General features: G+C 40.0%; 1 protein-coding gene across 1 annotated transcript; it reads right to left on the bottom strand.

Annotated features, from left to right (window-relative positions):
* Positions 1-2,548: 2,548 nt before the first annotated feature.
* On the bottom strand, positions 2,549-12,510 carry LOC139150709 (solute carrier organic anion transporter family member 3A1-like). The gene is made up of 5 exons (XM_070723125.1): positions 12,397-12,510; positions 6,202-6,374; positions 5,889-5,950; positions 4,824-5,107; positions 2,549-2,636 (listed from the first exon to the last, which is right to left on the bottom strand). The coding sequence occupies exons 1-5, from the start codon at positions 12,448-12,450 to the stop codon at positions 2,589-2,591; spliced, it is 621 nt and encodes a 206-aa protein (XP_070579226.1). The 5' UTR covers positions 12,451-12,510; the 3' UTR covers positions 2,549-2,588.
* Positions 12,511-13,248: the final 738 nt, after the last annotated feature.

Genomic DNA, 13,248 nt, shown 5'->3' with positions numbered 1-13,248 from the left:
ATCTTAATGACTCAAAAATACAAAATAAGTTCCCTAATAGAAATAGAAACCTAAGGTATAAATTTGCTCTACTGGACCACAGAGTAACATAGACAGAGTGGTAACGCCTGCATGCCTTTTGTTCCATTACATGGTCGTCTCGGTAGACTATTGGCTTTTCATATTAAAATGAGCTTCAAAGGTGTTAAACTTGTTGGAGGCTTTGTTTGTGGTTGATAATTACACGAGATTATGCGAAATATACGACGAGATGGCATCATACTGCCAGTCGCGTTGCAACCATAGTTACTTTGTGAGCTCTCAGGCCAGAAACACTGCTTCACGCCAATCAAAACATAACACGCCAGCAGTTTCATAAACATGTCCTTCCTTGACGCACGTGTGAAAGACGGTATGACTGACCGTAAACCATTGAGTAAAACCAGACAGTATCGATAAAAGACTTTCAAATTTGGTTCAAACACACTCATTATATATTCATAAAAATATAAGAGGAATTTTTAAAACGGTAAAACTCACTTTCCTGAAGCTCAAAACACTCCCGTTTTCGCCAGCACGTCAATTCTGCTCAGCACCACACGAAAACAACAACACAAACTTGCCGAACATACTTTCGCTAAACAATTGGCAAAAATCCGAAAATTACCAAAGGATTCATGATCGGCACTCTTCGGAAAAGAGAGGCGAGAGCAACCTGAGGCGAGGCGAACATGGATGGGTTACGTAACCGCTTCACGCCTTAAACAATACCCGTTGCGACTCTATCTATCTTTCTCTATGACTGGACGAAGGCGTATGCCACGATGAATATGTTGAAAATGATTGCATTAAACAGTTCGCATTGAATAACTCGAAATGCGGTAGATTAATGGCTCGAAGAAGTTTGCCTTTTTCCGCTTCTATCCATCACATAATCGAAGACAGGCTGTTTTGTTTTTGGACTCAAACATAAATTTTTATCCATATTTGCCTTTCCGTTCCACAATATTTGACTAGTCTCCATTCCCTGTAATCCAAGCACATGTAGCATGCATCATTTAGTTCGTCACCCTTTTTTTTCATTTATCTCGGAGATATCCGCGGCACGCAGGTCGGAACTAAGTCCCCCACTTTGCAGGTGCATAATAGGATGCATATTCAATTTGTGTTATCTGCTACCAGGTCTGTGTAGGATGTAGGCATGAACTCACCAGTCCTACCAGTCGGACATGAGCAGGACCCTGATGAATTATTCACTTTTTGCCCATCTTTGCACTTTTCGTCGGCCAACTCTTTTTGTTTTTTAAATCCTCCCCATCGTTATGCATTATGGGATACATCGGTGTCGTTTGAATACGACAGTCGCTATATTCATGAGCTAAAAATAAGTATACCACTCCCATTTGAATTTCACAATACGTGAATCTGACTATGGCAAGGGTAACACATAAATAAAGCCGATTCAGTGCAGTCAATTTTCATATGCGACCTGATGTTATAACCTGTCAAAATTTAGAGATGAATATATCATTTGTACACCGTGGCACCATACCCATCAAAGTTTCAGTATTATAATATCTAAACTAAACCATGGTATCTTTGAAATCTGATTAAATTCAGAGCAGTAACTTTTCATTTGTCATAGCTTATTAATTAATAACTCTATGTCTTTACTGAGATATTGTATTACAGCTAAAATCATGATATATGTTAATGAGTCTTAATCAGGCAGTTTCAACCTGTTGAAAATGAGACCTACATCTTCAATCAACGCCCTAGATATTAAATTACATTAGCTCCGGCTAATAAGTCCTTGGAGTTATGCAAGAACTGAACATTGTGTTACAAACACACAAACAGATATCGGTACACAAACTCACGCGATAAGAGTCACGACATAGTCCAACTGAGTGCGTCGCAAATAAGCAAAGGTGAGTTATTTTATTAGTTTGAACACTTGCGTGATTATGCTGCTGTATGAATGGTCCAGTAACAGTTATCAAATAAATGTTATTGTATCAATTTTTATCAAACTCATGATTGTGTCATATATATATATATATATATATATATATATATATATATATATATATATATATATATATATATATATATATATATATATATATTAATAATCCTTTGTCATTTGTTTGAATTTTGAAAAGACTCTTAACATATCGTAGATAACAAAGAATAAGATGTGTTATCATAGACAGTGGCATAGGGATAGTCTATAGTAGAGATGCTGCCTATACCATGTTCAGATATCATAGGAGAGATAATACAATGGATAATACAGAATGGAAAGCTTTGATCGATTATACAAACATTTCCATTAGATGTCAAAAATCTTGAACGAGTCATAGAACTGCTCTTAAAGCATCAGTATACAGTGTTAACTCCTAAATATGCAAGAAAATCTATTAACTTTTACTTCTAAAATTTGTCTTCTGTGGATTGTCACAGATACAGTCGAAATGACCGGTAAGGGTCTAACAACAAACGCCATACAGTGCATTTTGTGTTAGCAGTTTTAAGCAACTTATGTCAATTTCGGCATAAAGTGAACGCAGAGTTTTCCCAGTGTCGTTTCGTCATTTTAAAATGTATCATTCATTTTCCTTGAAACCTTGATTGTCACATTCCAGTGTCTGTGTCTGTGAAGCAAAAGCAAATCAAAGGTAAACATCACTAAATATATGATGGACGTGAAGTCGTTTCACTGACTGAATGGCACTTTGTCCAGCAAGATAGTACGCAATTACATATTCCGCGTTTTTTGATCGGATTTTCTTTTGCAACATGGGGGAAAAGAGTATATCATTATCGTATATTTCAAATGTACATTGATATTGATTCTCTTAGACGTAAGTACTATATAACCACCTTTTCGGTAAGATTTTCAAGACCCATAACACACCGATTTTTATGATCATTATTTCAATAATCCGGTTCATAGGAGTTCCGTAAGTATATAATCACTGTTTCTGTATAATTTTGCCGGAACCCCTTTTTAAAGCCATTCTGTGTAGGCTCCTGTTACCTGCCACCTCCTCCTACGGACAGGGTGCTGCTACGTAGCTACACAGTGCTCTTATCCTGTTCTGTCCACCCATTCACTACATATGCAGTTCATACTTTGGCGCCCTCTAGAGGGGTTATGCTTGAAAATGTTTTTTCTACTCATGATGAGTATGGCAAGTGACTTTGGACTTAGAGTAAGTCTGTACTTACGAGTGGCTTGGGACTTAGAGTAAGTCTATACTTACGGCTAAAATGGAATCCAAGACAAAAATTGGCCGGAACAATAACAGGGATTACACACTCTTGAGAGACTTCATTGGCGACGCAGCATACAATCTATGATATGGGATACTTTTTTGCTTTCCCTTAATATGTATGACAGGAACTAAGATGATTATGAACACACTTTATGACGGATTAATATAAGCTGGATTCACTATTTCCTATCTCCATGGCTTCAGAAACAATGTTAAAGACTGTGGTTGGGAACCGTGGAAAAACCATCACTGAACAGAAGTCTTAAACTACCAGCAGCAGTTAAACGGGCTGCAGCAACAAAATAGTTCATTGGAAAGAAAAAAGTTAAAAAAGAACCTAATATCAGACGTGGCAGCAGCAGTTGGATATATTGATAGTTGTTGGAGCACTGCCCAATGCAATGGTGCTTCCAGGAAGTCATCAGATCAAAGTGAACCAAGAAAGGGAAAAGCATGGCTGCACCTTAGAAAACGTAACAAAGATATTGAGAAGTATCAAGAACAACAACAAGTGATTTATGACTGGAAAAAATGAAAATTCACACTAAGCAGATCGAGGAGAGGGAACCTAGTGTAACAAATGACATTCTTGAACTTTATGCCAGTGAAGGGGGAGCCACTGACATAATGGCAAAACGTAACTTTGCCGCTTATCCACCTCTAACCGTCAGAGGAAATGGTTACTTATATAGCTTGCGGACTTGCTAGTGCTGTTGATGGACTTTTGATGTTGAAATATTTTTAACCAACCGTGTACAGTGATCTTTGCTGAAAAGATTATATCAAAGTTTCTAAAAATCAGCGATAATTTTGGCTTTTGCATTGAACTAGAGTGGTGCAGGGTAACAAGACAAAGAGGCACATCCTTAAAGAAAATCCCTGCATAATTATAAATTTTACTATAATATTCTTGGCCCCAATAAAGAATACCAGAAGATCGATTTCTTTAAAAGATTGGATATTACTGAGATGTTTCGGAATGCAGAAGATGACGAACATATCAATCACTTCCAAGATTAAAGGAAGCTTCGCATAATCCATGACATGAAAAATGGATTTTGTTTTCCATGCAGATGGGATAATTCATGTGAATAGTGTAACTGCATTAATTACAGCAAAGAACGTGTATGAAAACCTTTAGAGGGCGCCAGAGTATGAACTATATATGTAGTGTGTGGGAGGGCACTGATCATAGAAACAGCTTTAAATGTTATCATCAGACAACACTGAGTAACCATGAAGTGCCACCTAGTACGCGGGCAGAAATGGCCGATGACCGCGTCATTCTGCACAGAAATACTTGAATATCAGGTTTCTAAAACAATTACAAAGAAATTGTGATTAAATACTCAAAGAACCTGTCACAACTGGTCGAAAGTGGTTTAAACTGGATAACTCACGGTCATAAAAATGGAGGGAGTTTCTTGGAAAATTATACAGAAACTGTGATTATATACTATGGAAGTAACTTTACCCTTTGTCGTTGTATTGTTGGTCGTATTTCCCGCATTAACTTCACCTGATAATAAACACTACTAACAACGTTTCATTTCACAAACTCACCGCCGTATTCTGCAAGTGTAGCCTGCCCTCAATCCGATTGTTCTCGCAGCCATCAACACTATCATTTAATTTATGTTTTCTGTTTCTTCTGACAAGGATTATCAGCTGTGCAGTCAACATAACCAAAGCTACAACGCTAAAGGCAGCAGCCATCGCTAATATTGCAACTCGATATAGCGTGTTATCGTACTGAGCGCAGGCTCCTTTCTCATCGCACTTTTCCCGCCATAGGATACAAGTGGAATCCATAATTGCTCCTCCTAGAATCGTGGCCGGAACTCGAACTAGAATAAATGTACAACAGTGTCACCTTCGGTATATTTATTAATTCGGAGATCTCTCTTTACCCTGTCTAATCTATGTACCCTTCATCTGTTAGAAAAATGCCATTCGATTATTTTATGATCTAGCTGGCTCAACTTTTATTAAAATCAACTTCAATGAATCTTAATACTGATGCTTTAGATGCTTTTTCAATGATTTCCAAACAATCGGTCAAATTAATCGAGGTCCGTTAAAGGTTGTGTTGGTAGGTGATCAAGTAAATTCAAATTTGTAGGTAGGCAGGTAGGTAGGTAAGTAGGTAAGGTTAGGTAGGTGAGGTGAGGTGAGGTGAGGAAGGGTTGGGTTGGGTTGGGTTTGGTTGAGTTTAGGCAAGATGGGTGGGTGGGTGAGTGTGTGGGTGTGAAGGTGGGTAGGGAGGGAGGTAGGTAGGTAAGTAAATAAGTAGGTAGGTATAAGAGACTTCAGTATTGATGGACTCCGTCAAAAATGAAAAAAAGAGAAATGATCGCAACAACATACATAAGCTTATACATTTGCAGCCGCACACCAGGATTTGAAGGTCGCTCATTTTATCAATTTTTCTAAAGGATATTCTCTCGCAGTTGCTTTGTAGAGAGAATACACTTGCTTAATTTTCTTAGTAAAGCAGTTTCATCAGTGAATGAAAAGATGCTACAAGTTGGGGGTTGAAATTATAGAGACGATATATTGATGTCTTAACAATCGTACAAAGAGCAAAAGTATAAACCGCGACAAGATTTAATTGTAATTAGTACTTACATAGTGTTGATATTATATGTTTCAAACCAAGGGCGAAAGATTTCTGTTTTTTGTCAACACACCTGAAAATGGTAAATTATGAAGTTCGTCAAAATTGATAATCAATTTATTAGTCATATTACCTAATAAGTATTACTAGTAGAAATTGTGCTTCATCTTCAAAAGCCATCTTACGATCTTAAATAGTCCACAGTCATATTCAGAGCAAAGTAACAACCAAAATTGTTTGCTTTGGATAGTTCCAGATGAAGGGCGCACAATTTGCATGGAAATCATGACATTTCAGCTTTAAATTCCGGGAGAGTTAACTAACCTGACTGTTACCATGGTCGTAGGAAGGCTCATTCCGCTGTTTGCTATTGAAAACACAGCAAGAATGACGAGGAAGAGGACGAAATACTGACAGAGAGGACGAGAACACAACCCATTCTGAACATATGTACTGGTGGGATCTTCTGAGTTGATGCACAGGCAGTCAGTGAAATTCTACAAGAAGGTACAAATTAGGTCGAAGTTCATCCAGTTTCACTATGTTGGAGGTGATATGATCTCGTCTCTTGTATCACAAATAGCGCCTATGACACTATGCTCCTAACTGATCAAAAGTAGTGAAATCTTGACATGTCTATTTCAAAGATATAGGACAACCAGAGATATTTTGGCCAAAGATAGAAAGTAGCCTTCAAATTAACATACGCATTCTGCTTCACCTCCTACTTACCTGTCACTATTACTTTTGGGTTATCTCATTGCTGCCTTCCAGAACGAGGCAAAAATTTAAATACACGTGATCTCATCCCAGGCGGAAACCGCCATGAGATTCATTATTCAAACAGTTCTCATTTGCCTCGGTGTGTGAAAACACACCGTGTTTCAGCCTTCCAGTATATGTTTTTTTTGACGTCCGTTTTTGCTCTACTGTTCCTTCCTGGGAGCGTGAGTTACGTATTCGTGTCTATCGTCTATTATTTCCTGTTTATTTGCTCTCTTTTAGCAGTCAGTTTGGTTTGACGGTAGTTTTTCAGGCCGTTTGAAGTTCTGCTTTGAGTTTCTGTAGCAAGTGTGTGTTGCTATTGTTTGCTTTCCACGCTTTTGAATGCAGTGACGTGTTTGGTCAGTCTGCAGCTGTGCGAGCCATTTTCTTGTGCATTGTGTATTGTACTTATGGTAATTTATCGCGCTGGTTTTTGTGTACTGTAGGTTTACCGGTTCTGCTTGTATCATGGACCTATGTGATGTTCCTGCGAGTGACGGTTCTAAGGTTTGCGCTGCAGCTAGATGTAGGAAGATTATTCCTGCTGATGACAGCCATGACAAGTGTCTTGCATGTCGCAAGTGTTCAAAGGCTAAGCCTTGTGATATTTGCAAGGATTGGTCGGATGAACTATGGCGCATTTTTACTAATCCTGAATTACTGCAAGGTAGGCAAACTTCAAAAGGTAAGTCTCAGAAGGACAAGTCCAGGAAGTCGGCTAGTAGTGCAGCTGCTAGTTTGCCCTCTGACGAGTCGTATGTTTCTAAGGACGAGATTGAGGGTATTCTGGACACTAGATTTGAGCAATTTTCGGAGAAGGTTTCTTCTTTGTTGGCTGGTTTTCTTGCTCAATCTCAGAGTGCTGGTGTAGCAGAGGGCAATCATGTGGAGCCCCAACACCAAAAGCACAGTCTGAATAGGGATTTACATGTGGACCCTACAGAGGTGATAAGTAATCAGGAGACGGCAACTGTGTCGGGAGTTGTTCCACAGCTGTCCTACAAGTATAGAGATCCTGATTCTGTTTCTTTGTTTGCTCCGAGTGATCTTGATGAGAGCGCAGATGGAGACAGTCATTCTATGTCTAAGTCACAGGATTATGTGCGAAGTGACATTGCTCATTCTGATACTCATTCAGAAATTTCTACTACTGATGCTGACATGTCAGAAGCTTTGTCTGGGAAATGGCATGACATTATTAACATTATTGGCAATGTGCTTGGCTGTACAAAAGATGATAGCAGTCATAGTCAACGTCAGTCCTTTTTACTTGGTGGAGATAGTACAGTTACAGGTGCTCCTCGTTTGCCCATTGAGGGACTGATTGCACAAAGATGGACAGCTATTGAGAAGAGTTTGCCCAGAGTGTCTAAGTACACAAAGTCTGTAGACAAGAATTTCAGGTTCCTTGAGAAAGACTTGAGGAGTTTGCCAGAGCGCCTAGTGTAGAAAGTTTTGTCCACACTAAATGGCGGCTGATAAGAAACATTTTTCAGCTAAGGATTTGAGAAGTTTTACCAATAAGGCTGATCTTGGACATCTTATGGTAGATAAAGCTCTGAGAGTTTTACTGAGATGCATTTCACATTCATTGTTGGCAACTGCTTTTGTACATACGGCAGTTTCGCCAGGCTCTAATATTCCTGATGACCAATCGTCTGAGGGTTTGGAATTTTTGCAGTTTTCTCTAACTTCTTCAGCAGATCAACTCTTGCGTGCCATTGCTTTGTCAGTTTCTGCCAGAAGAGAATTATTCCTTGATCAGATGGATTTTCCTACTAGATCAACTCGAAATCGTTTGACTAAGCTTCCTATTCGGGGTGATAAACTCTTCCATGGAGAAGTCTCAGATATTTTTCACCAGGAAGCTGAAGCAGCTAGAGATGTTAGGGAAATAGTCTCCCTTTCTAGACCACGTCAGGGAGTTAAGCGACCTGCTTCTTTTCAGCCAAAGTCGCAGCCTTCCGCTAAACTAAACAGACTTTCTGCAAAGAAGTCTTTTTCTGCTACACCTAGTAATTACTTTAAGGGTAAAAGGGATAATAAGGGCTTTAGACCACCAGTGCTGCCCTTTCCGGATAAGCCCAGAGACCATTCTTTTAAGCAATGACGGTTTGCCAGTGGCTCAGTGTGTAAATCTAGCACAGTTAAATATTCAAATTCCATTTCCGGAGGTGCCAGTAGGGGGAAGATTATCTCTTTTCAGTCAGCACTGGGCCAAGATAACCAACGACCCGTGGGTGTTAGGGGTAGTTTCAGAAGGTTATCGATTGGAATTTCTTCAAGTTCCCCCTCTTACAAGCAAGGTTATAAATTTTCCTCTTCCGTCGGGTTTAGGAAAGAGAAATGCTATCCTTCAGGAAATAGATTCATTAATCTCAAAGAGGGCTATCGAGCCTGTCACAGACAGATCAAAAGGTTTTTACAGCTCAATGTTTCTAATTCCAAAGAGATCAGGGGGTTGGAGACCAATTTTAAATCTCCGTCCATATAACCATTTTCTCAAAAAGAAACACTTCAAGATGGAAACTCTAGTTCCGTATTATCGGATCTGTCAAAAGGGGATTATGCAGTTTCAATCGATCTAACAGACGCTTATCAACATATCCTTATTCACCCAGACTGCAGACATTTTCTCAGGTTTGCAGTGCAGGGCAAGGTGTTTCAGTTTCGGACACTGCCTTTCGGTCTGTCGTCAGCACCCCGTGTGTTTACCAAGGTCACAGCAGTTTTGGGTGCCTTTCTTCGAAAGCAACAAATTTATGTTCACATGTATCTGGACGATTGGCTAGCCAGGCAGACGCAGATCAGGTTATTGCAGCGGGATACAGCACGTATTTTAAGGACAGCTGTCAGTCTAGGCTGGCTACCAAACGAAAAGAAGTCAGAACTTTGCCCCAGTCAGACATTCATTATATAGGGGCGAAAATAGATTTGGAGGAAGGGATTGCTACTCCTATGCCAGAGCGCTTTCAAGCTATTTGCGAAATGGTAAGTCATCTCTTGCCCGGCAGTTTTCAGACGGCGCGGCATTTTCTTCGCCTCCTAGGTCTAATGGCATCTTGCGTTCAGCTCATACCTTTGGCAAGGTTGAACATGAGGCAGTGCAAATATTCCTTCTGTCTCAATGGAGACCACATCAGAATCCTCTAAGTCATCCTATAAGGGTAGACGCCCTGTTAATACAGCATCTTCATTGGTGGACCAACAGAGTCAATTTTTTCAAGGGAGTTTCACTGTCCCTGGAGCCCCAGAGGTTACAATAACCATGGATGCTTCAATGCAAGGTTGGGGCTCATATGGGAGATTTGACCATTTCAGGAGTCTGGTCAGTAGCCCAGAGACAAGAGCACATAAACTTTCTCGAGCTTCAGGCAGTATGGGAAAGTTTAAAAGCTTTGTCCCTCATATCTTAGGGAGATTGGTTCTTGTAAGGTCAGACAATTCAACCGTGTAGTATCATATTTGAACAGGCAAGGGGGAACACGGTCTCCATCTCTCTGCATCCTCACTTGGCATCTAATGAATTGGTGCATTATCAGAAATATCAGGATCAGGGCAGCTCACATACCAGGCAGGTGCAATCTAATAGCAGATGCTCTGTCCAGGAGACGACCTATCCCAACAGAGTGGATGTTAAAACATCAGGTGGTAGAGTCCCTTTTCAAGGTGTTAGACAGGCCTCACATAGATCTGTTTGCAACGCACACAATGCCACCTGCAGGTGTATTGTTCTCCAGTTCCAGACCAAAGAGCAGAGGCAGTGGATGCCTTTTCAGTTCCCTGGACAAACATGTTCGCATACGCGTTTCCTCCAGTGTCTCTGATTCCCAGAGTACTAAGCAAGATGAGACACGAGGAGTGTGTTGTCATTCTGATAGCGCCGAATTGGCCAAGACAACCGTGGTTTCCTCGATTGCTGGAGTTGCTAATAGAGATTCCAATAAAGCTACCAGAGACCCCAGACATTTTGAGCCAACCGTTGTCGGGTTTTCTTCACCCAGATCCATCAGTCCTCCAGTTGACTGCTTGGAAACTGTCAAGAAACGTTTTGCTCAGAGGGATTTTCAGCGAGAGCTGCAGAATATGCAGCGAACTCTCGAAGATCATCAACCATTAAATCATACAATTACAGGTTCAGAGTATTCAGTGATTGGTGCAAAGAACATGATGTCGATCCCATGCATCCACCTCTAAGTTCTGTGGTGACTTTTTTTTTTGAGGCTAGAGGTCTAAAGCCCCAAACTATTTCAACATATCGTTCAGCGTTGAGTTCTTTCCTTCCGAGTTATGGTGAACATAGTGTAGGTCAGCATCCTCTTTTGGATAGTCTGATTAAAGGGTTTTTTGTTAAGCGTCCTCCTCAGAGGAGACTTTTGCCTTCTTGGAGTCTTCCTTTGGTGTTAGACTCATTAAGGCCAGCTCCTTACGAGCCTATTAGTGAATCTGGTTTGAAGTATTTAACTATGAAGACTGTTTTTCTCATAGCTGTGGCGTCTGGGCGTAGACGTAGTGAGATTCACGCTTTGTCTATCAACAGTGCTTATCTCAGATGGGAGCCTACAGGTGTTAGATTGTTGCCTAGGGCAGGTTTTCTGGCAAAGAATGAATCTGTATCTCGTGTTGGTACAGAGATATTCATTCCGAGTCTTGAAAATATTTCAAGTGATCCTCAGGATAAACTTATTTGTCCTTGTAGGGCTCTTCGTTACTACATTAAGATGACTGCACACCTTTGTGGTAATACAGAACAGTGTTCATTAAGGTGTCTCCAGGTCAACATGGTCCAGCGTCCAAGGACACTATTTCTAGATGGTTAAGGGATACAATCCAACTCTATGACCTATGAATTCATTCCATCAGAGCACATGATGCTGAGCTATGGCTGCCTCGTGGCTTTGTTTAAAGGAGTGTCAGTGGATGACATTTGTAAAGCTGGTTTTTGGGCTTCTCCAAATACCTTTATTAACTTTTACCTCAAGGATGTGCCTATGGAAGCTAGTTTTGCTTTAGGTTCTTTGAGGTGTGGTTCTACCTAGGTTGGGAGTATTTGTTTGACATACCCTCCTCCAATTAAGCTTTGGATTCTGTGTAACCCAAAAGTAATAGTGACAGGTAAGTAGGAGGATGAAGCAGAATGAAAGTTCCCCCCAGGAAACATCTTTCTGCGAGAACTCCTACTTACCTGTCACTCCTCCCTCCCTCCTCCCCTCTATTTTGATAGTCTATTATGGAGGTGCTGTTTGAATATGGAATCTCATGGCGGTTTCGCCTGGGATGAGATCACGTGTATTTAAATTTTTGCCTCGTTCTGGAAGGCAGCAAATGAGATAACCCAAAAGTAATAGTGACAGGTAAGTAGGAGTTCTCGCAGAAAGATGTTTCCTGGGGGGAAACTTTCAAATTGTATCATTTAAACTGTACGACGTCATTTCATTAGAAACTGCACAAAAATTTGGACAAATACGGTCCTATGATACATATATACATAACGAGCTGAATATTATTGTCTTTTCAGTGGAGATCGTTAGGCCGGCACGTTTCAGATCATTTCCACATCGCATTGAGCAATCGAAGAATATATTACGCCGTACAAGGTTTTGCGAGATCTTTCGAGGCGAAGTATAGTTTGCTTGACAAAAATTCATGGCATATGATAAAACTGCGAAATCCATGGCATATGATAAAACTGCGCATAATGAACTGGACTGCATACAAGTCACTTATTTCTCAATAATCAAGAAAGTAACTCACCGTGGCGGTAACTGAAGATGAGCATCCTGCATAGCAAGGCGAATAGTAATTCATTCCATTTGACCCACAAACAGGTTGATAATGATCCAACTGGCAGTCACATCCCGCGTTGCATTCCACGATCATCTTTTGCCCTGGTCTTAAAAAAGAAATCGAATAATATCTACATTTTTCTTTATCCGGAAAATAAAATCATGTTTCCACAAGCTAAGCGTATGGTGCCACCTCGGGGAAATCATATTTTTTCATTCTAGTTTTCAAAGTCGTTTAGTAGGTTCTGTATGGTAAAGCTTTCTGAACGAAATGTACAATAATAATTCTACATTTGTGACAATATTTCAAAACTAGATAAAATATCTATAGTATGACGGTCATGTCACACGATCCTAAGGACATTCTGCCTCTCGATAGGGAATCTGATTTCGACCAAAAATGGTAGCGAGCTGTAAATGTCTGACAGATTTTTCATATTTTATTTTCATAATTTTATAAAAAATAAAATCGGAGTTGTAAGAAGGCTGTTGATAAGAACGATTGCGACTCTCAAGTATCTGTATGTTGTAATTTCCTTCTACGAAAGTTTCCTAGGCTACATGAAAAAACGTAAATCAAACGTTTTACCTGGATCCTTCGAAATAAGGTCCCTCGCAAGGAACAGCAATAACGAGGCTATTTGTAATGACAATAAGTGCGACAAATACCATGAGTAGCTTTGTTAAACCCAGCATGGTCATCTTTGTTTTCTTGATGGCCCAGCCAATTATTATTGCAACCGGAAAGTTAGGAAATAACCACAAAAGACCTAAAAGGTGGAAAAGTTTTTAACTTTTATTAAATATAGCTTGGCGATTT

Source organism: Ptychodera flava, chromosome 14 (genome assembly GCF_041260155.1).
Source record: "Ptychodera flava strain L36383 chromosome 14, AS_Pfla_20210202, whole genome shotgun sequence".
NCBI classification, from domain to species: Eukaryota; Metazoa; Hemichordata; class Enteropneusta; family Ptychoderidae; genus Ptychodera; species Ptychodera flava.
Note: the sequence above shows the minus strand (reverse complement) of the source record. Positions and strands in the feature narration are given on the sequence as shown.